At 41.4% G+C, this 27,377-nt stretch overlaps 1 protein-coding gene and 1 long non-coding RNA gene across 2 annotated transcripts; one reads left to right on the forward strand and one right to left on the reverse strand.

The window, feature by feature from the left end:
• On the reverse strand, positions 1–1,340 carry LOC149974982 (uncharacterized). Its single transcript, XR_016488771.1, has 2 exons — positions 1,175–1,340; positions 1–287 (listed from the first exon to the last, which is right to left on the reverse strand). It is a non-coding gene; the product is annotated as an uncharacterized LOC149974982 (long non-coding RNA).
• Positions 1,341–14,946: 13,606 nt separating this feature from the next.
• LOC149974983 (up-regulator of cell proliferation-like) lies at positions 14,947–24,128 on the forward strand. Its single transcript, XM_090210075.1, has 4 exons — positions 14,947–14,993; positions 15,189–15,455; positions 19,211–19,480; positions 21,219–24,128. Exon 4 carries the CDS (start codon positions 21,230–21,232, stop codon positions 23,762–23,764), a length of 2,535 nt encoding a protein of 844 aa, XP_090066201.1. The 5' UTR covers positions 14,947–14,993; positions 15,189–15,455; positions 19,211–19,480; positions 21,219–21,229; the 3' UTR covers positions 23,765–24,128.
• Positions 24,129–27,377: the final 3,249 nt, after the last annotated feature.

Genomic DNA, 27,377 nt, shown 5'->3' on the forward strand with positions numbered 1-27,377 from the left:
CACTTTACAAATATTATTATTATTATTACAATGTTACAGTTAGACAACAAAAACATACAGTACTAGGAGGGATTGTTGCTATAGCAATACATAAGTACCAACAAATACCCTAAAAACAACATTAAATATTTGTACATCAATAATACTATAATTACATGTACAACAACATACTGAGGACTGGTCCATAACATCTAACAGAGGAGGTTTTGTTGTTTACAAGTCTCTTATAGTCATGTCGTCATGGTCTTCTGACCAGGAGAATCAGCGAGACATCATCCTGACAAACTCTGTGGAAAGAACACAAACTATGAGTATGGTGAAACGGGATGAAGTAGTATTGGTAGTAGTAGTGAGCAACCTTCACCATATCTCACTGTCCTTCTCATATTCTCCTCTCTGATCTGATTCAGAGGGGTTGGGTAACTGGGTTAAATGCGGAAGACACATTGCAATATCCCCCTTTCCCTTTCCTTTAGTTATCCCCTCTCTCCCTCACCCTCTCCCCCTTCATCTCACCCTCCCTCTGCCTCTTCCCCATCCTCCCCCTCTCTCCCTCACCCTCTCCCCCTTCATCTCACCCTCCCTCTGCCTCTTCCCCATCCTCCCCCTCTCTCCCTCACCCTCTCCCCCTTCATCTCACCCTCCCTCTGCCTCTTCCCCATCCTCCCCCTCTCTCCCTCACCCTCTCCCCCTTCATCTCACCCTCCCTCTGCCTCTTCCCCATCCTCCCCCTCTCTCCCTCACCCTCTCCCCCTTCATCTCACCCTCCCTCTGCCTCTTCCCCATCCTCCCCCTCTCTCCCTCACCCTCTCCCCCTTCATCTCACCCTCCCTCTGCCTCTTCCCCATCCTCCCCCTCTCTCCCTCACCCTCTCCCCCTTCATCTCACCCTCCCTCTGCCTCTTCCCCATCCTCCCCCTCTCTCCCTCACCCTCTCCCCCTTCATCTCACCCTCCCTCTGCCTCTTCCCCATCCTCCCCCTCTCTCCCTCACCCTCTCCCCCTTCATCTCACCCTCCCTCTGCCTCTTCCCCATCCTCCCCCTCTCTCCCTCACCCTCTCCCCCTTCATCTCACCCTCCCTCTGCCTCTTCCCCATCCTCCCCCTCTCTCCCTCACCCTCTCCCCCTTCATCTCACCCTCCCTCTGCCTCTTCCCCATCCTCCCCCTCTCTCACCTCCAAAGTTCACCAAACCGTCCCCTTTTCTCGTTGAAAGCATCCCTGAGCTCCTTCACTCCTATCATGTCTGCTGTCTCTGCCAACATCTTAGGACCCATCAGCTCCACAAAGTCCACTCTGCTGCCACCTAGAGGAATATTCACTTGACTGGGGTCTGAAAAGGATGAGTTGAGATGGTTGAAGGAGGAGAATTAGTTAACCATTAATATCAGATAACATTTATGGTGGTGCAAAGTGTCACAAACCAAACCTGTTTTGAAGGAACACATTTCATACTCTACAGTTTCTAGATCTCTGTTTACAGTCAATATTAGCAGAGAATTCACAAGGAAATCTCAACTAGAAGGTCAAGAGGAAGGGTCAGCGGGTGGGCTTCTCACAGGTATGTATGTGATTAATCATTTGACAGTAACATGAACTATATGTAGTTGATAAAAGTGATTGTTACATGTACCACTAAAACTTCATGATAGGTATTTCATGTTATTTATTGTTTCTAATATGTTTCTACTACGTGTTTTGTAATTAGGAAACGTTTTAATGTTGTTGATCAAACTAACGTGTCATTGAAAGTGATCCGCATTCTACTGTCAAAATGGTGCTGGAAAAAATGGCAAAGACAAGTTAAGATATACTGTGCATGTAGACAATTCAACTTGAAAATATTTAAGGAACATTAATATGTTCTAGTAATTATTTATATATACACCTTTATTTAACTAGGCAAGTTAGTTAAGAACAAATTCTTATTTCCAATGACGGCCTACCCCGGGCCAACCCTAACAACGCTGGGCCAATTGTGCGCCAACCTATGGGACTCCCAATCATGATGGGTTGTGATACAGCCTGGAATCAAACCAGGGTCTGTAGTTACTCCTCGAGCACTGTGATGCAGTGCATTAGACCACTGCACCACACGGGAGCCCTATATTGTTATATTGTGGATCATCAATTAATTTTTACCAAATGTATTTGTCAATTAAAACTATGACAACGTATGACTTGATTCTGTTGTGACAATCATGTCAAACTGTTTTTGACAGAACCTTATATTTAGAAATAATATTATATATGAATATGTTCTTAAAATTATTTTACATATCATTGCTAAAACTAATCAGAATCATAGACAACAAGGTAACCTTGAAAGTGTACTTGCTTTCAGATGTCTTTATGATTATGTGGTCAGGTTCTGTCAGGTACTGTCTTCATACCATCAGTAATAGGAGTGTCTGTTATATATTTACAGACTGATGCTGTGCTGACTCATTCTTAGACCTTGTGATCTCTAGGGTGATCTAGATGAACCGTGTAATAGCCTACATTTGATCCAGGCGACTCTAAATGCACCAGGACATTGTCATGGTAATTGTGCACATTCAAGTTCACAAAAAGGGTTTTACAATTAACATCAACCCATAGCTTATATTTGTACTATGTGCACATGGGAATGTGTGAATCTCACTCCTCAGCCTAAATTGTCCCCACTCACTCAGATGGATGTCCATCTTGCTGTTGAGTAAATGGGTCAAGTGTTAATGAATTACCAGGCTAGGTTAATGAATCACTGTTCTCCATCAGATAAATATGTCCTAAAATGGCAGAGGGTTGTATACTGAATAAGCAATAAGGCCTGAGGGGGTGTGGTACTGTACATGGCCAATATACCACAGCCAAGGGCTGTTCTTATGCACGACGCAAACAGCTATATAGTTTCATGGATGTGATATGAGAGGACTGAGGATGAATCAACAACATTGTAGTTACTCCACAATACTAACCTAAATGACAGAGGGAAAAGAAGGAAGCCTGTACAGAATAAAAATATTCCAAAACATGCATTCTGTTTGCAATAAGGCACTAAAGTAAAACTGCAAAACATGTGCCAAAGAAATACACTTTTTTTGTACTGAATACAAAGCGTTAAGTTTGGGGCAATCCAACACAACACATCATTGAGTACCACTCATCATATTTTCAAGCATGGTTGTGACTGCATCATGTTATGAGTATACTTATCATCGACAAGGACTAAGGAGTTTTTTCTAGGATAAGAAGAAACGGAATACAGCTAAGCACAGGCAAAATCCTAGAGGAAAACTGCTTTTCAACAGACACTGGGATATGAAATCACCTGTCAGCAGAACAATTAACCAAAACACATGGCCAAATCTACACTGGAGTTACTTACCAAGATAACATTGAATGTTCCTGAGTGGGCTAGTCACAGTTTTGACTTAAATTGGCTTGAAAATCTATGGCAAGACTTAAAAATGGCTATCTATCACAGGAGGTTGGTGGCACCTTAATTAGGGAGAATGGGCTTGTGGTAATGACTGGAGCTATTCAGTGGAATGGAATCAAAGACATCAAACACATGGTTTCGATGTGTTTGATGCCATTCCATTTGCAAAATTCCGGGCCGTTCACCTCTCCGCAGACTCTTCTGCTGTCTAGCAATGAACAACAACCAATTTGACAGAGCTTGAACAATTTTGAAAAGAATAATGGGCCAATATTGTACAATTCAGGTGTGCAAAGGTCTGTCTTAGAGACTAACCCCAAAATCCTCACAGCTGTAATCGCTGCCAAAGGCGTTGTAAACTGTCGAGAAAGGACCCATTAGTGATCCAAAATGGTGGCCTAATCAGGCCTAGACTAGATTATTATCATTATTTCGACATTCTAAACGCAGGGCTTTTTAGCGATTATTGAAATGGGATATTCACTGCAGTTGACTTTACTCACTAGAAAAATATAATAATGCATTATTGCATTCTGTTGTTATAGCCTAGGTATGATCATTTTCTTGTCCCATAAAAATATTAGTAGTATTAGGCCTAATATTTAGCTAAGGAATAATTGCATATGCTTCTAATTTCTAATCTCTCTGTCTTCACCGTTACCTTTGGACAATTACGCATCTGATTTTCCTCTGCCTCTCAGCTACAGCTATTCCTCCCAACTCATGGAGTCCCAGGAAAAGCTATACTACAATAGCTTGTTGTACACTTAATATTTACTACTACTAGCGTATTGAGGAGAGAGTCCAGCTTGCTGAACGTAAAATAGGGGAGTTTGAAAGGAGAGTGAGAGAGCCGTGATGGTGTAATCAAAATATCTTACACGCTATGAGTAGCCTGCTAATGTACCTTTCTGGACCTTGTAAACTGTCGAGAATAAACCCACAACTGATCCAAATGGTTGCATAATCGGGCCTAGGTTGTAAACTGTTATTTCGGCATGATCATCAAAACAGGATGTTTAAGCGGTTATACAAATAAGCCTACTTAACTGCAGTTTTACAGCCCTAGACAATACATGTGTACTCACTCGATAACAATAATGAATTCCTTATTGCATTGTGTTGTAGCTTAGGTATAATAATTGTCTTGTTTAAAAGCGTAGCCCTAATCAATAGTGTAGTTTTGTGTGTCCGGGACTGCAGAGCGCATCAGCCTGGGGGAATGCACAGTTCTGCTATGTCATAATCTCTTCACCTTTTTCTCGCACTTTAACAGGTAAATATTTATAGCCCCTACTATCTAGCTAATGAATGGCCTAATATCCAGCTAGCTTCAGACATCGGCTATACATCTATACCCTCTCTCTTCCAGCTGTTCCCGTGCGCAATAGTCTAGGCTACGCAAGCCTCTCCGCTATTCCTCTTCACGTGAAATCCCAGGAAAACGTATAGGCTACAAAAGCTGTACGATATTTATAAACATGTTTTTAATGTATACTAGACCTATTAGCATTTTGTGGAGAGATGCAGGCTTTCTCTTGCTAATTGCTTAATGTAAATTAGGCCAGAATGCCAAATTATCTACCGCACAGGACAGCCAGAGAGATGAGCACAGCGAAAAGAAGATGCAAAGGAAATTATAATCATTCGCAAAATGTAAATCACTTGCAAAACAATTGAGCAACGAGGCAAGCAATGACATAATGTAAAAGGTGCCCAAGCTAAACAGCCTTTGTTGTTGAATTGCTTAAATATGAGTTTAATATGAGTGTTCATTGACGTATTATTTGCAGTTGTCACTATCACAATGAACACACCTTGAAGTCTTGGGTTACTGAACGTTCCGTGTTAGCACCTAATTAATAGGCCTACAACGTGCAGTAGGATGCGTTGATCAGTTGATTAACAGGTGTACTATAGAAATAATAACGGCCCGCTGGTGTGGATGCTCGCCAACGTCTATGTATAATCTATCGTTATCACTATAGTTATCGTCCTTGGTGTGGATGATGTATAATCTATCGTTATCACTATAGTTATCGTCCTTGGTGTGGATGATGTATAATCTATCGTTATCACTATAGTTATCGTCTTTGGTGTGGATGATGTATAATCTATCGTTATCACTATAGTTATCGTCCTTGGTGTGGATCCTTTAATATGACGTTCAGAACTATGGTAGGCTGTGCATGTTTTTCACTAGTCGACAAGGACGCTAAAAATCTAATTGAACATCTTTATTGGTTTCCAAAGGAAAGCGTGAATTTAATCTGACCAGTTGTTGTGGTTTTGTCAGTGACTTGACTGATTATCATGTTTGTACCGCATGCCATTATAGATTGGGATATCGCTCATTTCGATATAATTACATACACAACCAAAATAGGTCTAATTTAATGATTGAATTCATGATACATTTTCTGCAAATTCCTTATTATAAATAAAGCCTGTTTTAGACTCAAATTAGGAAAATCATTAGGCTAATTTATATCATACTTGATCATAAACATTAAGGAGCCTAAAATTGTCTTTGATTTGATTTCAATTCGATATCACTAAACCCAAGCTATGGGCTACATGCAAAAATGTATTGGGAATCTTATCAAATGTTTTTAGAATAAGAAAACATGGAAAAGCCGTTTTGTCCTGAATTTATATTATAATATAACACATAGAATTTAGCCTGTCCAACCTGAACCTATTACCCAACTGACACAGTCAGATTGAAAGTACATCTTAGGTTTCCACCCATTTTATAGCCGTGTCAATTATTTGTTCCAGGCAAGGAGGGACAGGAGGCAGACTAAGAGCAAGAGCAGGGCAACCACCTGAGGACACTATTCACAAATGTTGACTATGTTACAGGCTTTGGTGTTTCCATTTACTTTTGAGGATGGACTTTACACGTAGGAAACACAGAGTGGTGTCACCGTCACCTTGTTATTCAGTATGTGTTATACCTGGTTTCCATCTCGTTGGTGGGATGGTGTTTAACATGTGCTGGCCCAGGTGCTATTTAAGAGTGTCTGGCCCAGTGCTCCAGTTGTGTTGAGAGATGTGGAGGGTCAACAACCCTTAGTTGGTGCTCCCTATTTGATTACAGAAAACCATCCTTTGTCAGATCTTTGTTTCCTGTCTTTGACGTTTGTGGGGTTTTATTTTGTTAGCCTGTTCTTGGGCAAATTTAGTCGTCGCTTATGGTGGGCGTTTTTTTTTTTGGTCCTAGTTGTTGATACTAATCTAATCAACTTCCAGGGGACTCCCCCATGAGCCTCTTTCAGAACCCCTCCTAAATCCCACCTGTTTCGTTTTGGTCAGTGACTCTTTGTTAGTTCCCCCTTCTAGTTGAGATCCATGTTTGGATTTCTTGCTGGGGAACTATAATTAAAAAAAAATGTTTTACAAGACATTGATCAGCTAAATCACATGATGATGGTGCATGTTTACAAGTAGGAAGGCTAGGCTATCCTTAAACAGACATTTACCCTGCCCCCATCCCCTAATGTACATTTACATTTATAATTGTTACAGTTGTAAATATGTATATTATTATTATTATTTGTATTATTGTTTCATTCACTTTTCTTTGACCTGCACTGTTGAAGCTTGTAGCTTAATACTTTCACTGCCCCCTGCAATTACATCTGTGACCCTGCGCATGTGATTAACAAAGCTAATCTAATGGAGGTCAGTCCATGTTTTCATTATACTGATCACTGATGCACTAAGTACTCCATTCCATGTTTTCATTATACTGATCACTGATGCACTAAGTACTCCATTCCATGTTTTCATTATACTGATCACTGATGCACTAAGTACTCCAGTCCATGTTTTCATTATACTGATCACTGATGCACTAAGTACTCCAGTCCATGTTTTCATTATACTGATCACTGATGCACTAAGTACTCCATTCCATGTTTTCATTATACTGATCACTGATGCACTAAGTACTCCATTCCATGTTTTCATTATACTGATCACTGATGCACTAAGTACTCCAGTCCATGTTTTCATTATACTGATCACTGATGCACTAAGTACTCCATTCCATGTTTTCATTATACTGATGATCACTGATGCACTAAGTACTCCATTCCATGTTTTCATTATACTGATCACTGATGCACTAAGTACTCCAGTCCATGTTTTCATTATACTGATCACTGATGCACTAAGTACTCCATTCCATGTTTTCATTATACTGATCACTGATGCACTAAGTACTCCATTCCATGTTTTCATTATACTGATCACTGATGCACTAAGTACTCCAGTCCATGTTTTTATTATACTGATCACTGATGCACTAAGTACGCCATTCCATGTTTTCATTATACTGATGCACTCAAAGTTCCATTCCATGTTTTATTTATGCACTAGTTGAACTACAGAGCTAGTGAACAACAATGTATATATGTTACCCCACAATGGTTTCTGTCAATTTCAACAAAAGACATAAGAAACACTGACCTACATTCACCATAAGATAATAGAACACGAAGAGGGAGAAAACAGTGTATTGTAGTTTTTACCAATGCATTTGTCACTAAGTGGTTTAGACTACTTAACACCAGCATAAACCCTCAGAGCAGGGAAGCAGTGTTTTTATGTCTAAAAGGTTTCTTCAGTATCTGATACACATCTTATCAAAGCCCTTATAGGGAATTTCAATATCATCATGATAAACCATCTCTCTTCTTATTTAGATATGCTCTGGAAAAATACTGTACATTGCTGTTTTCAGTAAAAAAAATGTTTTTACATTTTGATTTTGTTTATAAACATTTTATTCAGCCTATAGTGCTTTACATAATTGCATTTGGTACAAAATGCCTTACAGAATGTCATTATAATGTCAATTTAAATCCCTTGTACAGCACGTCAACAGTAGTTCTACTCTGCTTTTGTGTTTAAACGTTTTAATATAATGGTGTTTACTCTTCTAATTTACAGATTGATATGGGACCAGACCAGTCCTCTTCCTCTTCAGTCGTCTTTGTGAGACCTCTCTGAGAGTTTTAATGAGTTATCATCAGGGGGCTGAGGGTGGTGACATCCCTAAAGAAAGACAGAAGGATGGGTCACAAAACAAGGATCTTAATGTGACCATGGACCCTGATATGAGGTGTGTTTTTGTGTGTTTGTTGAACACTTTTAGATCCTATGTTATAATTATGTAATAGATTTACATGACGATTTTTTACCAAAAATACAACACACCTCTCAAATATATAGTAATATGTTCATATGATTTATATGAAGGATACTGTGTTACTGCTAGTCAGTTGCATAGCTGAATGCATTCAACTGAAATGTGTCTTCCACATTTAACCCAACCCCTCTGAATCAGGGAGGTGCGGGGGGCTATCTTAATCAACACCACGTCAGTGGTGCCCAGGGTGCAGTTGTTGTTAGGGTTTTAATTGCCTTCCTCAAGGGCATAAAGGCATATTTTTCCACGTTGTCGGCTCGGGGATTCAAACCAGCAACCTTTCGGTGAAATGCCCAACACTCTTAACCGCTAGGCTACCTACTACCCCTATAATGACTCTAAGGGAAAACAGATTTTTATAATTTTTTGCAAAACAGGTACCTTATTTAACTAAGTATTCAGACTCCTTGCTATGAGACTCAAAATTGAGCTCAGGTGCATCCTGTTTCCATTGATCATCCTTGAGATGTTTCTACAACTTGATTGGAATCCACCTGTGGTAAATTCAATTGATTGGTCATGATTTGGAAAGATACACACACCTGTCTATATAAGGTCCCAGAGTTGACAGGGCATGTCAGAGCAAAAACCAAGCCATGAGGTCTAACACTGTGCCCATGTAACGGATGTGAAATGGCTAGCTAGTTAGCGGTGGTGCGTGCTAATAGCATTTCAATCGGTGACGTCACTTGCTCTGAGACCTTGAAGTAGTGGTTCCCCTGCTCTGCAAGGGCCACGGCTTTTGTGGAGTGATGGGTAACGATGCTTCGAGGGTGACTGTTGATGTGTGCAGAGGGTCCCTGGTTCGCGCCCGGGTCGGGGCGAGGGGACGGACTAAAGTTATACTGTTACACCCAAACCAAACACACGCGTGCCCGTCCGTGTGCGACATCGTGAACAAATTGATTTTGTCCCCCCACACCAAACGCGATAACGACACGCAGGTTGAAATATCAAAACAAACTCTGAACCAATTATATTAATTTGGGGACAGGTTGAAAAGCATTAAACATTTATGGCAAGCTAGCTAGCTTGCAGTTGCTAGCTAATTTGTCCTATTTAGCTAGCTTGCTTTTTATAGCTAATTTGTCCTGGGATATAAACATTGAGTTGTTATTTTACCTGAACTGCACAAGGTCCTCTACTCTGACAATTAATCCACACAAAATGGTCAACCGAATCGTTTCTTGTCATCTCTCCCCCTTCCAGGCTTTTTCTTCTTTTGACTTTTTATTGCGATTGGCATCTAGTATTACCATGACAACCAATCAACCTCAGTTCATCTTTCAGAAACCCACGTGGGTATAACCAATGAGGAGATGGCACGTGGGTATCTGCTTCAATAAACCGATGAGGAGATGGGAGAGGCAGGACTTACAGCGCGATGAGCATCACAAATAGAACTGACTTCTATTTTAGCATTTGGCAACGTAGACGCTCATTGGCGCGAGCGAGCAGTGTGGGTGCAATGATGGCGGTGAGCTTTATACCAATCCAGCCGATGCTTGGCATTTCGCATGGTAATCTTAGGTTTGTGTGCGTCTGCTTGGCCATGGAAACCCATTTCATGAAACTACCGATGAAGAGTTCTTGAGCTGACGTTACTTCCAGAGGCAGTTTGGAACTCAGTAGTGAGTGTTTCAAGCGAGGATAGACGATTGTTACGTGCTATGTGCTTCAGCCCTCTGCGGTCCCTTTCTGTGAGCTTGTGTGGCCTACCACTTTGCGGCTGAGCCGTTGTAACTCCTAGACGTTTCCACTTCACAATAACAGCACTTACAGTTGACCGGGGTAGCTCTAGCAGGGCAGAAATTTGACAAACTTACTTTTTTGGAAAGGTGGCATCCTTTTCTCTGGTTGTATATTTCAATGAAGAGTAACCAATCAATGAATATCCCTATTAGTTTTATGGAGGGGACCTTACACCAAAATGAAGAGTTAGATTCTACGTTCTATGTTCTACTTGGAAAAGTCAATAGGATCCTAAAATGATTGTTATTTTATGTAGTTGGCTAGAAGAAGACAAGCTAAATATCACATCATGGTGACTCACATCATTCTGACGTGAAAGAGAGGAATATAAAAATGGTTCATTTTATTGTATTTGTTTTGTGTGTTTAGTATTTAGTGTTTTATTCGTTTTTGTGTGTTTTGCATGACTGTCTTGTGCTACTAGGGGCCAATCAGAGAGAGCAGAGTCTATTTCCTCTGGTTTTCTATCAATGAAGACTGACAAATCCATGGATTACCCTGTTCAGTTCAAAGGAGCAGACTCTCTACAAATCAAAGGGTGAGATTCTGATGTTCAGCCAGCTGTAAATACAGGCCTATGTTGTAATAATGCTGACCTCATTAAATAAAAGATCTGTGACTTAATGTAAAGCAAAAATACACATCATGATAACAGATAGTTATAGGAAGGTTACCATGTGTTATATTATCAGGCCATTATGTGTTAAACTGAACTGATGAGGTTATTTTGATCAATGTGTTTGATACCTGTAATTTACAATTCCCATCAAGGCCAGTAGATGTATCCTGTGATATCTGCTCTGAGGTCCAAGCTGTGAAGTTCTGTCAGTCCTGCAGTGTGTCCTACTGTGAGACCCACATCAGACAGCACTATACAATACCTAAACTACAGAAACACACACTGGTGGATGTGACTGGAGACCTGGTGCAGAAACTCTGCCAACATGACTACAGTCCTCTGGATGTGTTCTGCAGGACAGACCAGATGATGATCTGCAGTCAGTGTGCAGAGACAAACCACAAAGGACATGATACCATCCTCCATGAGATAAAGAAAGCAGGAAGACAGGTAACTAGTTCTCTTTTCTTTCTGGGTTGTTCAGTGCAGTTCCAGTAAATGTCTGAACACTCCTTAATTAACACTAGAACCGTTGGGACTCGAGGCATCCCAGTTTGGGCCGTCAACATTCTAACAGACCAATAAAAACATTTCATATGTGCTACGGCAACAATAATCCTTTGGCTGTGTTCATGAAGATCTTAGTATTATTAGTTCTGATTAGGATCTGCAATTATCTGCTGCTGAGGAAGTGGCTACTCTTCCTGGGGTCCAAACAGGAAACTAAACACAACCAATAAAATACATAATACACATAGAATATATTACACTATATTTATGTTACAATTAAATAACTTGGCAGACACAATACAATGCAAATATATCATCTCTTCACAGTCCCCGTCGTGTTGTAAAGGGTTCTTTTATCTGGTTTTTAATCTGGTTTTATTGCGATCTTACATTACATGGGAAAGGGGATAACTAGTCAGTTGTACAACTGAACGCATTCAACTGAAATGTGTCTTCCGCATTTGAAAGTATGACAGCAATCCATGCTTTGGTTCAGTTTTCCTGGCACTGTTTCCACACACACACATGTTTTAGCATTTGTGGCTCAAATTCAAGTCATGGGACTGATATTAGCCTTTTTCGTGCCTCATGTCCAAATCATCCAAAAGTACTGTATCTAAAATTGATTGTGAAGCTCAACAAAGTCACTTAAATGGTAATATGTGTCCCATGACTTTAATGAGATGTGTACAATAATTGCTAAAATGTTAGCATGTGTCAACAGTGCCAATGAAGCTAAACCAAAGCATGGATTGCTGTCATACCGTTTCCATTGACTGTTTAGAGGACTAAGGAAAACAATATTTCATTTTGTAATTTGGGGGAACTACACCATCATCATTTTGTTTATGCAGGCCTTAATAAATATTATTGAACTAAATGTATTTCAAAAGAACAGAATAGGAGTTTAATTATGTTACTAGTCTGTTCTTAGTATCCTAGGCTATATGCTGCCGGGAGTGGAATTGCAGTTAGTTGTCAAAAATAAAACATTTTGAAATAGTCTTTCCACTACATTTTGAAATAGTCTTTCCACTACATTTTGAGAGTCTATTGGGAAATGTAGGTGATTTAGAAACCTTAGTATCTGTAATACCATTATTGAAATCAAAGTGTGTGACCTGCATGAACCTCTGTAACATGTTTTGAGAAAGTCGCTTTTTGGGAAGCTCCTTTCCCTTCTTTGTCAGTTACACATGCTGCACTGTTCATCAGTCTCTTCATTGACGAGACAATTGTTAATATTGTCTCCCATCCGACTATTGTCAATTTAATCTTCTTTAGACTACATACATTTTCATAGGCTTCTGTGAAATTAGTTTCAATATAGTTGATGTGTAGTTTTGATGGGCTATTAGTCGGATGTGCAGCCGGATGAAGGAAGGGCTGAAGGAAGGGCTGAAGGAAGGGCTGAAGGAAGGGCTGAAGGAAGGGGTGAAGGAAGGGATGAAGGAAGGGATGAAGGAAAGGATGAAGGAAGGGATGAAGGAAGGGCTGAAGGAAGGGATGAAGGAAGGGATGAAGGAAGGGCTGAAGGAAGGGCTGAAGGAAGGGCTGAAGGAAGGGATGAAGGAAGGGCTGAAGGAAGGGATGAAGGAAAGGATGAAGGAAGGGATGAAGGAAGGGCTGAAGGAAAGGATGAAGGAAGGGCTGAAGGAAGGGATGAAGGAAGGGCTGAAGGAAGGGCTGAAGGAAGGGCTGAAGGAAAGGATGAAGGAAGGGCTGAAGGAAGGGATGAAGGAAGGGCTGAAGGAAGGGCTGAAGGAAGGGCTGAAGGAAAGGATGAAGGAAGGGCTGAAGGAAGGGCTGAAGGAAGGGCTGAAGGAAGGGATGAAGGAAAGGATGAAGGAAGGGCTGAAGGAAGGGCTGAAGGAAGGGCTGAAGGAAGGGCTGAAGGAAGGGATGAAGGAAGGGATGAAGGAAGGGATGAAGGAAGGGCTGAAGGAAGGGCTGAAGGAAGGGATGAAGGAAGGGATGAAGGAAAGGATGAAGGAAGGGATGAAGGAAGGGATGAAGGAAAGGATGAAGGAAGGGATGAAGGAAGGGATGAAGGGATGAAGGAAGGGCTGAAGGAAGGGCTGAAGGAAGGGATGAAGGAAGGGATGAAGGAAAGGATGAAGGAAGGGATGAAGGAAGGGATGAAGGAAACGATGAAGGAAGGGATGAAGGAAGGGATGAAGGAAGGGATGAAGGAAGGGCTGAAGGAAGGGCTCAAGGAAGGGCTGAAGGAAGGGATGAAGGAAAGGATGAAGGAAGGGCTGAAGGAAGGGCTGAAGGAAGGGCTGAAGGAAGGGATGAAGGAAGGGCTGAAGGAAGGGATGAAGGAAGGGCTGAAGGAAGGGCTGAAGGAAGGGATGAAGGAAGGGATGAAGGAAGGGCTGAAGGAAGGGATGAAGGAAGGGCTGAAGGAAGGGCTGAAGGAAGGGCTGAAGGAAGGGATGAAGGAAGGGATGAAAGAAGGGCTGAAGGAAGGGCTGAAGGAAGGGATGAAGGAAGGGCTGAAGGAAGGGATGAAGGAAGGGCTGAAGGAAGGGATGAAGGAAGGGCTGAAGGAAGGGATGAAGGAAGGGCTGAAGGAAGGGCTGAAGGAAGGGATGAAGGAAGGGATGAAGGAAGGGCTGAAGGAAGGGCTGAAGGAAGGGCTGAAGGAAGGGCTGAAGGAAGGGATGAAGGAAGGGCTGAAGGAAGGGCTGAAGGAAGGGATGAAGGAAGGGCAGGGGGAGAAGGACGTCCTCCTAAAACGGCTTATAATACATTATGTTTGTGATATGTAATTAATTATGACTGGGAATACAGATATGGATCTGTTGGTCACAGATATCGTACAAAAGGGGCCTCACAATGGGCTTCAGGATCTCGTCATGATAGTTTTGTGCATTCAAATTGTCATCAACAAAATGCAATTGTGTTGGTTGTCTGTAGCTTATGCCTGCCCACACAATAACCGCCATCACAATGTTGACATCAGCAAACCGCTCGCCCAGAAAACACCATACACGTGGTCTGTGGTTGTGAGGCCTATTGAATGTACTGCCAAATTCTCTAAAACAACAAATGTTCATTTTTCTATCATAAGCAGTCTCGGCTTATTGTAGAGAAACGAACATTCATTCTCTGGCAACCGGCTCTGGTGGAGATTCCTGCAGTCAGCATGCCAGTTGCACGCTCCCTCAAAGCACGAGACAACTGGCAATGTGTTGTTTGACAAAACTGCACATTTTAGTGTGCACATTGTAATGATCATACTGTTTAATCAGCTTTTTTCTGGGATCTTTAATTTCAGCTCAAGAAACATGGGACCAATAATTTACATGTTGTGTTTTCTATTTTTGTTTAGTGCTATTTTCTCAAACAATAACCAAAAAAACAAACAATAAATATTTTGTTTTGAAGAAATTACTAATTCTAATTTTGTTTTCGCAGCCTAAGAGTTTTGATAGAGACCAACACACAACGTTGGCCACGGATGATGGTAGGTAGAGTTTACAGTAAGTGGAAACAGAATAAACTGACCCAAAAAATATTATTTAATTTGAATCTCAATTTTATAGGATACATTTTGTAATACGTCAATTGTTTTCCTTTAACTGCTGGTATAAATAGTACAAATGTGTGTTTGGAATGTCAATGAAGTCTGTTTTTCAATCCCCCGTTATTCCTTCACTAGTGCTGCCCCCTCCTGGTGACATCCAGGTCCTGTTGCTGACATCAGACTCTGTGTCTCTGAGCTGGGGTCCTCCTGAAGGGTTGAAGGGACCACAGAAGTTCAGAGTGACCTGGGGTTGTGACGTGGAACCGTGCAGTATAGGGGTGAAACATGTTCATGAAGTTGAAATAAGCAGACTCAACCCTGGTAAAAAGTACCAGTTCAGTGTGGCTACAGAGGGAGAAGATGGAAGCCAAAGCAGATGTGTCTCAGCATCCCTATCCGCAGGTACAGTAGGATAACTTGTGTTTTTATTCAGACTACGTTTTAGTCATTTAACAGACACTCTACCCTGAGCAATTAGGGTTAAGTGCCTTGCTCAAGGGGAAATCAACAGATTTTTCAGAGTCGGCTCAGGGATTCAAACCAGCGACCTTTCGTTTACTGGCCCAACACACTTAACCACTAGAGTACCTCTCATCCACATACTTCACTGCATCATTACCTACCTGCAGACTGCATCATTCATTCATTCCTAGAGACATTTTGGGCCTCTGTCAAAAGCAGCCCATCTCTTCTAAACAAGTATAGGTTTTATTACAGTGCTCCAAGTACCCATATTTAAAGATGTTCCATTTGGAAGAGACCTATTCAATCTCAGCTGGATCGGCTGAAGAGATGGAGAAAGTCCATATCCTACTGCAGCCCAGGAACAGAGCCAATACTGACGACTGCCACAAAACACTTTCAAACCTGCAACCCGGCACCAAGTACACTGTTTGTGTTGCAACTGTGCTGAGCAATGGGGAACAGAGTGAACCTGTCTCTACAACAATCCGCACTAGTAAGAGATCTTGCACCAATTACAACTCACCGTGTGTTTACCAGTAACTAGAGAGATGTTGTTACATTAGATGCTTTCTCAAAATCCCTGGCCTTATTTTACCTTTCCCCCGTAAGGCTGAACACATTATATTCACTGTTTAACCAATATCTTTTTTTAAAGTGAAGCGAGCAAGCAAATTGTTTTTAAAGTAGAACCTCTTCTTAATAATATACTATAGCAATCTTAGTACAACACCTAGCAAGATGTTGGCCTCTTGGAGGCTAAGAGAGCCATAGTTCAGCCATTATCCGAGAGGGAGTTGTGCATCTCTTTGTTTCGGGTAAAGGACCAAAACAGTCCTGCAGAACCCTGCTGTGAGGTTAGTCAAAAGCAGAAAAAGGCTGCAAAAGTGCAACCAATACAGCTTGGTTCGGTTTACCTTCTGCTGGCAAACGTAACAGGATTTACAGAACGCCACAACATCCTGTTTCAGACCAGACCAGAAGAAGTTACGCAAGATATAGTCATGCGTCTTGTTGATCCCAAGATAATCTGCCATACTACCATCATGAGCCCACCTCAGTATCGCTTGTCGAAGTGTAACTAGAATGACAATTTGAGATATACTGGGCCAATTGACTTGCCCAAGAATGGCATTTCCTCATCAGCCCACCATCTCTGTCAAATTAACCCACACAAACTTGATCAAACTCCTCTCAACGTATCTCAGCAAAACCTTTTTTTTCCCCACTCATGGGTACTTTTCTGATAACCCATCAGGTTCTTCTACTCTGGGTTCCTTACAAATGACAGGATTTGGCACAACCTTCACTTCCTTCAAATCGTTGCCCAAAATGAATGAAACCCCCTTCATCGGTAGACTAGGCCTCACTCCAACAAAAATGGAACCAGAAACAAGATCAAACTCGAGTTCTACATTATACAAAGGATCTTCCATGTACCCCACCTCCACACCTTGTACAAACACTGTAACCCGTTTCTGAAGTGTCAGACAAAGGGCAAAACATCCTCCAAAGGGAAGGATTGAGCTGCCTCAGTTCCTCGCAGTATCTTCACAGGCTGTTTAACAGCATCACCATTACGCAGAGACACGAACCCTTCTGAAACAAAGGGTTCATACACATCTGATCTAAACAGGATTTTGGGAGATAAGTCTCTGATTGGGACTGGTTTAACGGGCTGGAGTGATCCCACAAGAAGAAACTGCTTACTCTCTCTAAAAATGTTTCAACTTAGGCCACTTAGACTGTGTCCTTTGTCATGGCAGTAATGACACACTTGCGGAAACAAATAACCAGTTTTCTGACGATCCTTGTTTTTGGACACTGGGGGAAGAGACTGAAACCTCGTAGTAGGAGGTGACTTCTCTTCTCTCTTATGTAGGGAGAACTACTGGGTGCTTTGCTTGTGAAGGTAGTTTTATGTGTCAACACAAACTCATCAGCAGCTGCAGCTTTCTCAAGTGTGAGATCCTTGTGCTCATAAATGTACGGTAGCAACCCTTTTGTGAAGGCAATTCTTTAACTGCTCAAGTACTATGAGTCTTTGAATCATCAAGGTCCTTGACCTCTTGAGAACCACACCACTGATCAAAATTGTTCCCTTACGAATTCAACATGGCTTTGGGATTCTGTGTTTTGTAATTTACAAAATATTTCTGTATGCCCTTGGGACCAACTCGTAAGCTGGAAGTATAGCAGCTTTAATAGTGTCATAATCTGAACTCTGTTCAAGAGAAAGCGGCGTGCACTTTCATGAGCTTTCCTCACAAGAACACTTTGGAGGAGCAGTGACCAGATATCACGCGGCCATGTTAGGGATGTGGCAATCCGCTCAAACAAGTCAAATATATACTGTACCTCCATCTCCTTTCCGCTGAAAGGTGGTACAAGCTGGCTGTTCCGACCAAGACCAAACACTATTGAGGGTGCAGGATAGACTGACCTGATTCAAAGTGCTTCCAGCTCTATCTCTCTGGCATGCTACCATCTCTCTTTTAATTGATTGGCATGCTCGTGTTCTTGTTCCTGTTCTCGTTCTCCTGCAGCACATTCTTATTGTTCTGTTTTAACCAAATGGCCTGCTCCAACTCTAATTTCTCTTCCTCCAATCTCTCCCCACATGTTCCTTCCCTTTCCATGTGCTTGAGCTCTAATTTCTGTTGCACCCATTTTGCCTTTAGTTCTACCTCGGGCAGTTGCAAGTCTACAGGGTGTATTGTACCACCTATAGGACCCTTTTCATCATTCTTCCTCTCTGGGAGGATTTCCTCCTCCACCAAAGCAGTACCAATTAACACTGACTACTGTTTTTGGGTTCAACATGTACCACTTTGATGTCATAATGCTTTGCAATGAGAAGATTTATCTTCGTACATTTATCAAGTAACTCCCAAGTAGGGTTCCCCACAAATGCTCCCAAATCAAAGTCCATCTGTTTTGTTTATTAGCTTGTGTGTTTATGCACTTTTTCACAGATTTCACCACCCTCTGAGTGGTCAGTAACAGAAACTCCACCACAGAAGTGTATTTTGAAAATACAAACCTCCGGGCACAGTAGAGCTTCAGAGTAGCTGATTAGAGTGACTATCATACTCATGGGAAACGATATCCCGGACTTGCCCCAATTTCATTAACGCTCCCCAATAAGAAAACCAATAACGTTGTTGCTCACCAGAAATAGGGAACTAACAAATAAGCCCTGAACAAACAGAATGAAACAGGTGGGGTTGTAGGAGGGGTTCTTAGACACCCATGGCGTGTTCCCTGAAAGATGACTAGCAACAAGAATCTGGGTCCTAAAAGATACCTCCATAAGTGCCCACTTAAGTTGCCCCGAGAAAAGACAAACCAAAATAAAAACCCACGCCAACTTATAATATGGAGCTAATAGCAATTTGAGCAAATCAAAGGGGAGAACACAGGATAAAATACTTCATTTTTATCACACTCAAAGAGTAAGAGCTAAACCGTGGTCAAGAACTTCCAGCATCTCTCATGCCAAATGGAACACCCGGGTCAGCTGCTCTTAAATATCCCCTGTGCCAGCACAGGTGAAACTAACGACTGACTAACAAGGAAACAGAACCAACCTCGAAAAAAGAATTGAGCAAAACCCCAAAACCTGCGTATAACACTCTTGTAATATGTTTCTGGAGTTAAACTGTAGCCCTGACAATAATATATTTTTCCCTTAGTACCCCCTGCTCCAGACCAGCTGAATGTTGACTCAGTGGATGCCATAACAGCTGCTGTTAGATGGAGCCAGCCACCAGGATTGGACCAAACCCAACATCATTACCAGATCTCCTACCACTGTCCAGGGACAGAACCACACATCACTACCACATCTTCTCTCAGCATCACTCTCTCTGACCTGCAAGGTGGTACTCAGTACTCTGTCACTGTCTGTACTGTGCTGGAAGATGGAAGGCAAAGTCAACTGGTGTTAACAACCCTCACCACAAGTAAGGAAGTACACTATTTGTTTTTGCATGTGTTTTGTTGTTGATGTTGTTATTATTATTGACTTGGTCTATTACCAAATAGGGCTATCTTCTGTATACCCCCTTACCTTGTCACAACACAACTGATTGGCTCAAACGCATTAAGAAGTAAATACATTCAACACATTAACTTGTATGAATGCACATCTGAAATGCATTCCAGGTGACTACCTCATGATGATGGTGGTTGAGAGTATGTCAAGAGTGTGCAAAGCTGTCATCAAGGCAAAGGGTGGCTATTTGAAGAATCTCAAATATAAAATATATTTTGATTTGTTTAACACTTTTTTCGCTTACTACATGATTCCATATTTGTTATTTCACAGTTGATGTCTTCACTATTATTCTACAATGTATAAAATAGTCAAAATAAAATAAACTTGAATGAGTAGGTGTTCTAAAACTTTTGACTGGTAGTGTACATACATTTAACATATACTGTTCATTTTACATACCACCACCCACCTCTTAGGGGGACATTTTAATTAATTTTTTTTACAGCTTTTCTGCTACGTATACATACATTCTACATATACAGCAATCACATAATAATACATTACCAACAAGCTCTTTAATCCCACCCCTCAGCCACTCTCAGCCCATCCCACCTATCACCATAGACCTCAGCTCTTTAATCCCACCCCTCAGCCACTCTCAGCCCATCCCACCTATCACCATAGACCTCAGCTCTTTAATCCCACCCCTCAGCCACTCTCAGCCCATCCCACCTATCACCATAGACCTCAGCTCTTTAATCCCACCCCTCAGCCACTCTCAGCCCATCCCACCTATCACCATAGACCTCAGCTCTTTAATCCCACCCCTCAGCCACTCTCAGCCCATCCCACCTATCACCATAGACCTCAGCTCTTTAATCCCACCCCTCAGCCACTCTCAGCCCATTCCACCTATCACCATAGACCTCAGCTCTTTAATCCCACCCCTCAGCCACTCTCAGCCCTCTCTCAGCCCATTCCACCTATCACCATAGACCTCAGCTCTTTAATCCCACCCCTCAGCCACTCTCAGCCCATTCCACCCATCACCATAGACCTCAGCTCTTTAATCCCACCCCTCAGCCACTCTCAGCCCATCCCACCCATCACCATAGACCTCAGCTCTTTAATCCCACCCCTCAGCCACTCTCAGCCCATTCCACCCATCACCATAGACCTCAGCTCTTTAATCCCACCCCTCAGCCACTCTCAGCCCATCCCACCCATCACCATAGACCTCAGCTCTTTAATCCCACCCCTCAGCCACTCTCAGCCCATCCCACCCATCACCATAGACCACCCTCGTTTGGTTTCCATGTGCCATATATTTTTCAATTGTGCTGTGATGTTTTACAAACATTTAGAACCTTTCTAATCGTATAGTATCCACAGATTGTGAGCTAAAGATGAAAACCTTTCCTACGAGTATTATTCTATCATTTATTGAATATGGCTTTTCATATCACCCAACACTGTTATTTGTAAGGTTCATTTTAAGCGAATGTTGTAATGAAGTAACCTACTTAAGTATTATCTCTGGTGTCAAACTGACTAGTTATCTAAATGACTGTAATGTAAATGAAATAATAATAATGGATGTGTCAGAATGGGATGTAAAGGTACAGTATCTTCCCTGATGAGAAATATATGATGGTGATTTTCCTGAATATTTCATATTTCCTGATCTTCCTTTCTATTTACAGGATCCTATCTGATGGATCTGTTGTCAAAGACTGGACTGGAAGATCATTATGAAAACAAGCTGACGTTAAGTACTGTCCTTGAGATAAATGCTGATACTACATCAGATGAACGTCTTACCACTATGCAGTCACTTCCAGGGGCCTTCCTGAAGAAATTAATGATGGCAAATCTGAATGCTAGGAGTGTCAAATGTATGTCCTCTGACACAGATGTTTCATTTCCGGGTACAGACCGTTTTGAGAATCTAAAAAGTGACTCTGCTAACAGTGATGTCATTAATCCACTGGACCTGATAACTGCCCTGTTTCTGTGTTCAGATGGTTTCCTGCAGCAGGAGATGGTCCAGAAAATGTCCATGTGTCAGTTTGCTGTTCCTCTCCTGCTGCCCAACTGTAACACAGAACAAATCACTTTGATGCTGTGGGCCTTGAGGGACATAGTGAAGAAGTTTAGACTCTCTTCCCAAACATCCACAAAGGCTTTTGTGGAGGAGAGAATTGTACTCTCTGATATTCCCATGGTGTCCTTTGTTAGGTTAGGTGAGATTAGAGTGTCCAAGTCTCAGATCTTGAACAAACTGCTTAGTAACCCTCAACAGTACCATGACACATTTGTTCATCATGATATGGAATGTGGTGACATCCCCCATAGAATTTCAGATGGTCTGGTTGAAATCAACTGGTACCTTCCATGTGGGAACAGAAACATAGACATCTTCACTAAGCCTATGGTGGTGGCCAATCTCAGAGGAGACATCAGGTCCTTTGAAAAACAGTTCTCCTTTCTGTGTCAAACATCAGCTGCAGTTTACATTTTCACTGATGATTTAAAGGCAGATCTCAATTTGTTGAAAAGCAAAAACACAAAATCAGAGTTATTTCTGGTCGTCAACTCTCAGAGAAAATCATTCAGAGTAGACACATTAAAACAAATGATCACAAACTGCAGTATCAATGAGCAAAATGTGATTGTTAAGAAAAAGAAAAACGATGCAGAATTTGTCAAAACGCTGCAATCATCTGTTGGTGACATCATTGAAAATAGTCCAGACCGGTTGACAGTGGAAAACATGACTGACATAGCTCGTCACAGTGGGATTCTGGTTGATGAAGACCGCCATGACTGTCAGAGTGCCAGGAAGATGGCAGATGAAATCACCAGTAGCATCAGAGACACAGTCAAATTTAAAGACAAACAGCTACCCTTACAGGGGCAAATCTGGAAAGAGCTTTCCCAGTTGGAGAAAGAGAGATGTAGACTGAGAAAACAAGGGGATCAAGACATTGAACACTACAGGAGCTCTCTGAAGAAAAAGGAGGAAGAGCTGAGAAAGAAGCAATATAAATGTGACATGTCAGATGCAATGAAAAGCTTCATTTTAGGATTGTCAGGTTCAGGAGCGGAGCGTTACTATTTCCTCAAATGGATGCGGATAAATCTGGACAATCTGTCACGTCAGAACCTGTCTGCTTTGCGGGACCAGTACAAAGATCTTTGCCAAAATTCTCCTGAGAAAAAAGACGACATTAAAGATTTGGATAAGCAATTATCTGACTGTTCCTTGGGTCTTGAACACTTCCTGCGTGAGTTGGGCCAGTTATATGAAGCTGCCTGCTCCCTCCCTGAAGACAGCCCTCAAAGGGAACAGATGGAGAATCTCCCTGAATTGTGTGCTCAGATGCTGTTGGATGGTTTCCCCATTGAGCTTGTGGATGGAGATGCATCAAATATCCCTCTGAAATGGATATCAGCTGTTCTGACTCGGCTGCATAATCTTGTGGACTCTAACAGCAAGATCCGGGTTGTGACAGTTTTAGGGGACCAAGGTACAGGGAAGTCCACTCTCCTCAACACCATGTTTGGAGTCCAGTTTGCTGTCAGCAGTGGAAGATGCACTAGAGGGGCCTTCATGCTGCTGATTAAAGTCAACAAAGAACTCAAGGAGGAACTGAAATGTGACTTCATCATGGTGATTGACACAGAGGGGTTGAAATCACCAGAGTTGGCTCAACTTGATAAACACTATGAACATGACAATGAACTGGCCACACTGGTAATTGGACTCAGTGATGTCACTATCATCAACATGTCCATGGAGAACAACACAGAGATGAAAGACATTCTGCAAATTGTTGTTCATGCTTTTATCAGGATGAAGGAAGTGGGGAAGAAGCCAGTATGTCATTTTGTGTACCAAAACGTGTCAGACATGTCTGCTCATGACAACAACATGAGAGAGCGGAAGAAGTTGTTGGAACAGTTGAATGAAATGACCCAGGCAGCAGCCAGAATGGAGAAGAAGGAGAATATCACTAAGTTCACTGATGTGATGGATTATGATCCAGACACAAGCAGCTGGTATATCCCAGGACTCTGGCATGGGACTCCCCCGATGGCTCCAGTCAATGTTGGCTACAGTGAGGCTGTGTATGATTTAAAAAAGAGCTTGATGCAAGACTTAATCAAATGCCAGAGTAATGATGACATGACACATTTCCTGAAGTGGACAGAAAGCTTGTGGGAGTCTGTCAAATTGAATAAATGAATTGTAAGTGTCAGAAACAGCTTGGTTGCAGATGCATACACCAGTTAATGCTTTAAGTACAATGGTTGGGAACGGTTCTTCAATAAGGACATTTATTCCTGGATAATGGGTGCTGAAAGCAGAATATAAAACAGATCCAAACCCCCAAATGAGCATATGAATCGTGCTGAAGGACTTGTCCTGTCATCCCAATGGTGGAAGCAGTTTATTAATGTCACTAGGACAGCAGAACCCCTGCCCATCAGGTTCTAAGTGTTCTAATTTACCAGTTAGAATAGTAGAATACACAAGGTGCAATTTAGAAATGTGGTTTTATATCAGCAGTTTTTCTCTTGTTATGTAAGTCATTGACAGTCAGTCATTTAGCCCATGTCAGCAAAACATTTTTAGATTGCTAAGTTAGTTTAGCGGCCAGCTATCTAAACTATTATGGTTGAATTACCTGCTGGGGGGGGGGGGGGGGCCCTATTGTTTTTGTATGTCAGTCTAACTCAGATATTATATTAAAAACTGCAACCATTTTTCTCCAACCTACTGCAATATGTGTAGAATTCCAGCCAACTTGCTTTAAAATTGTCACATTTTCTCTACACCCCATGGCAAAAGGTGTGAAATTGCACGAAGTTGACAAAAAAGTGTACAAAGTGTATCTCTGCTGTCAAAATGCAATACATGTTATTGTATGGATGTGGGTATACAGACCTTCGAGCAACTGCGGTCCCTTATGAGATAGTTTTGTGGCCCATCCCTGGTCTATGGCATGGAAAGAGCAGGTGTCCTTAATGTTTTGTATACTCAGTGTATACAGTCAGGATGGAAAACCGCTTTCAGTGGATAAGACTGACAGATACCTGCAGTACAGGAAGGAAGGAGATATACCATACTGTAGACTGACAGATACCTGCAGTATAGGAAGGAAGGAGTTATACCATACATACTGTAGACTGACAGATACCTGCAGTACAGGAAGGTGGAGTTATACCATACTGTAGACTGACAGATACCTGCAGTATAGGAAGGAAGGAGTTATACCATACTGTAGACTGACAGATACCTGCAGTATAGGAAGGAAGGAAGGAGTTATACCATACATACTGTAGACTGACAGATACCTGCAGTACAGGAAGGTGGAGTTATACCATACTGTAGACTGAAAGATACCTGCAGTACAGGAAGGAAGGAGATATACCATACTGTAGACTGACAGATACCTGCAGTACAGGAAGGTGGAGTTATACCATACATACTGTAGACTGACAGATACCTGCAGTATAGGAAGGAGGGAGTTATACCATACATACTGTAGACTGACAGATACCTGCAGTATAGGAAGGAAGGAGGGAGTTATACCATACACACTGTAGACTGACAGATACCTGCAGTATAGGAAGGAAGGTGGAGTTATACCATACATACTGTAGACTGACAGATACCTGCAGTATAGGAAGGAAGGAGGAGTTATACCATACATACTGTAGACTGACAGATACCTGCAGTACAGGAAGGTGGGGTTATACCATACCGTAGACTGACAGATACCTGCAGTATAGGAAGGAAGGAGTTATACCATACCGTAGACTGACAGATACCTGCAGTACAGGAAGGAAGGAGATATACCATACATACTGTAGACTGACAGATACCTGCAGTATAGGAAGGAAGGTGGAGTTATACCATACATACTGTAGACTGACAGATACCTGCAGTACAGGAAGGTGGAGTTATACCATACCGTAGACTGACAGATACCTGCAGTATAGGAAGGAAGGAGTTATACCATACCGTAGACTGACAGAAACCTGCAGTACAGGAAGGTGGAGTTATACCATACATACTGTAGACTGACAGATACCTGCAGTATAGGAAGGAAGGTGTGATTATGTTTAGATTACCATGACAACACGCCTCTGAAACGGAAGCATACATACTGTACCCCGGAAAAGGCTTTTATAGTCCTGGTCTTCGTCTGATACAACTGGGATGTATTGTATTAAGGGCTACTGGGATGTATTGTATTAAGGGCTACTGGGATGTATTGTATTAAGGGCTACTGGGATGTATTGTATTAAGGGCTACTGGGATGTATTGTATTAAGGGCTACTGGGATGTATTGTATTAAGGGCTACTGGGATGTATTGTATTAAGGGCTACTGGGATGTATTGTATTAAGGGCTACTGTAGTTGAGTGCTAAACGATTATGTAACAAGTTTATTATTATTTTGTTTATTTTTGTCAGTTTTGTCAAACGTAAAGAATGTTTTTACCTCTGATTTAATAAAGAAATTGCAGCATTATTTTACTGTAGAAAAATGCATGTAACATTGTATGATTCCTCTCCCAAACATCAAACTAACAAGGATGTATAGTTCAACATTTATTGTTTAACAAAAAATTTTATTGACACAAAGTTATTTTTAATTAATTCCCTTTTAGGAAATTAAATACATAAATAATAAAATGTATGAAACTACTTGAATGAACATTTATTGTAATTCTAATGAATTACATCACGATTATATAATCAGACAGTTGCACTGTTCTTAGTATCTGATCAATAATCTGAAAAGAATGTACAATTTGTCAATAAATCAGCATTTGTTAAACATGCAGTCCGGGAACTACTTCAGGATTGGTGGGTCCCCTGCGGAATGGTTGAGCTAACTTAGGCTAATGTGATTAGCATGAGGTTGTAAGTAACAAGAACATTTCCCAGGACAGACATATCTAATATTGGCAGAAAGCTTAAATTCTTGTTTAATCTAACTGCACTGTCCAATTTACAGTAGCTAATACAGTGAAGGAATACCATGCTATTGTTTGAGGAGAGTGCACAGTTTTGAACATGAAAAGTTACTAATAAACAAATCAGGCACATTTGGGCAGTCTTGATACAACATTTTGAACAGAAATGCAATGGATCAGTCTGAAACTTTGCACATACACTGGCCATCTAGTGGCCAAAATCTAAATTGCAGCTGTGCTGGAATAATACATTATGGCCTTTCTCTTGCATTTCAAAGATGACGGTGAAAATTACGGTTATTTTTTTACCAGATCTAATGTGTTTTATTCTCCTAGATTCCTTTCAAATTTCCACAAACTTCAGTGTTTCCTTTCAAATGATACCAAGAATATGCATATCCTTGCTTCAGGGCCTGAGCTACAGGCAGTTAGATTTTGGTATGACAAAAGAGGCCGGTCCTTAAGAGGAGCACCTCCAATTCGTTATATATATATATATATGTACACATATATATGTATATATATATATATATATACGTACATATATCGTATATGTATATACATATATATACAGTTGAAGTCGGAAGTTTACATACACTTAGGTTGTCGTTATTAAAACTCGTTTTTCAATCACTCCACAAATTTCTTGTTAACAAACTAAAGCTTTGGCAAGTCGGTTAGGACATCTACTTCGTGCATGACACAAGTCATTTTTACAACAATTGTTTACAGACAGGTTATTTCACTTATAATGCACTGTATCACAATTCCAGTGGGTCAGAAGTTTACATACACTAAGTTGACTGCCTTTAAACAGCTTGGAAAATTCCAGAAAAATATATCATGGCTTTAGAAGCTTCTGATAGGCTA

This window comes from Oncorhynchus mykiss, chromosome 19, assembly GCF_057628025.1.
Source record: "Oncorhynchus mykiss isolate SJ-2025 chromosome 19, ASM5762802v1, whole genome shotgun sequence".
Classification (NCBI taxonomy): Eukaryota; Metazoa; Chordata; class Actinopteri; order Salmoniformes; family Salmonidae; genus Oncorhynchus; species Oncorhynchus mykiss.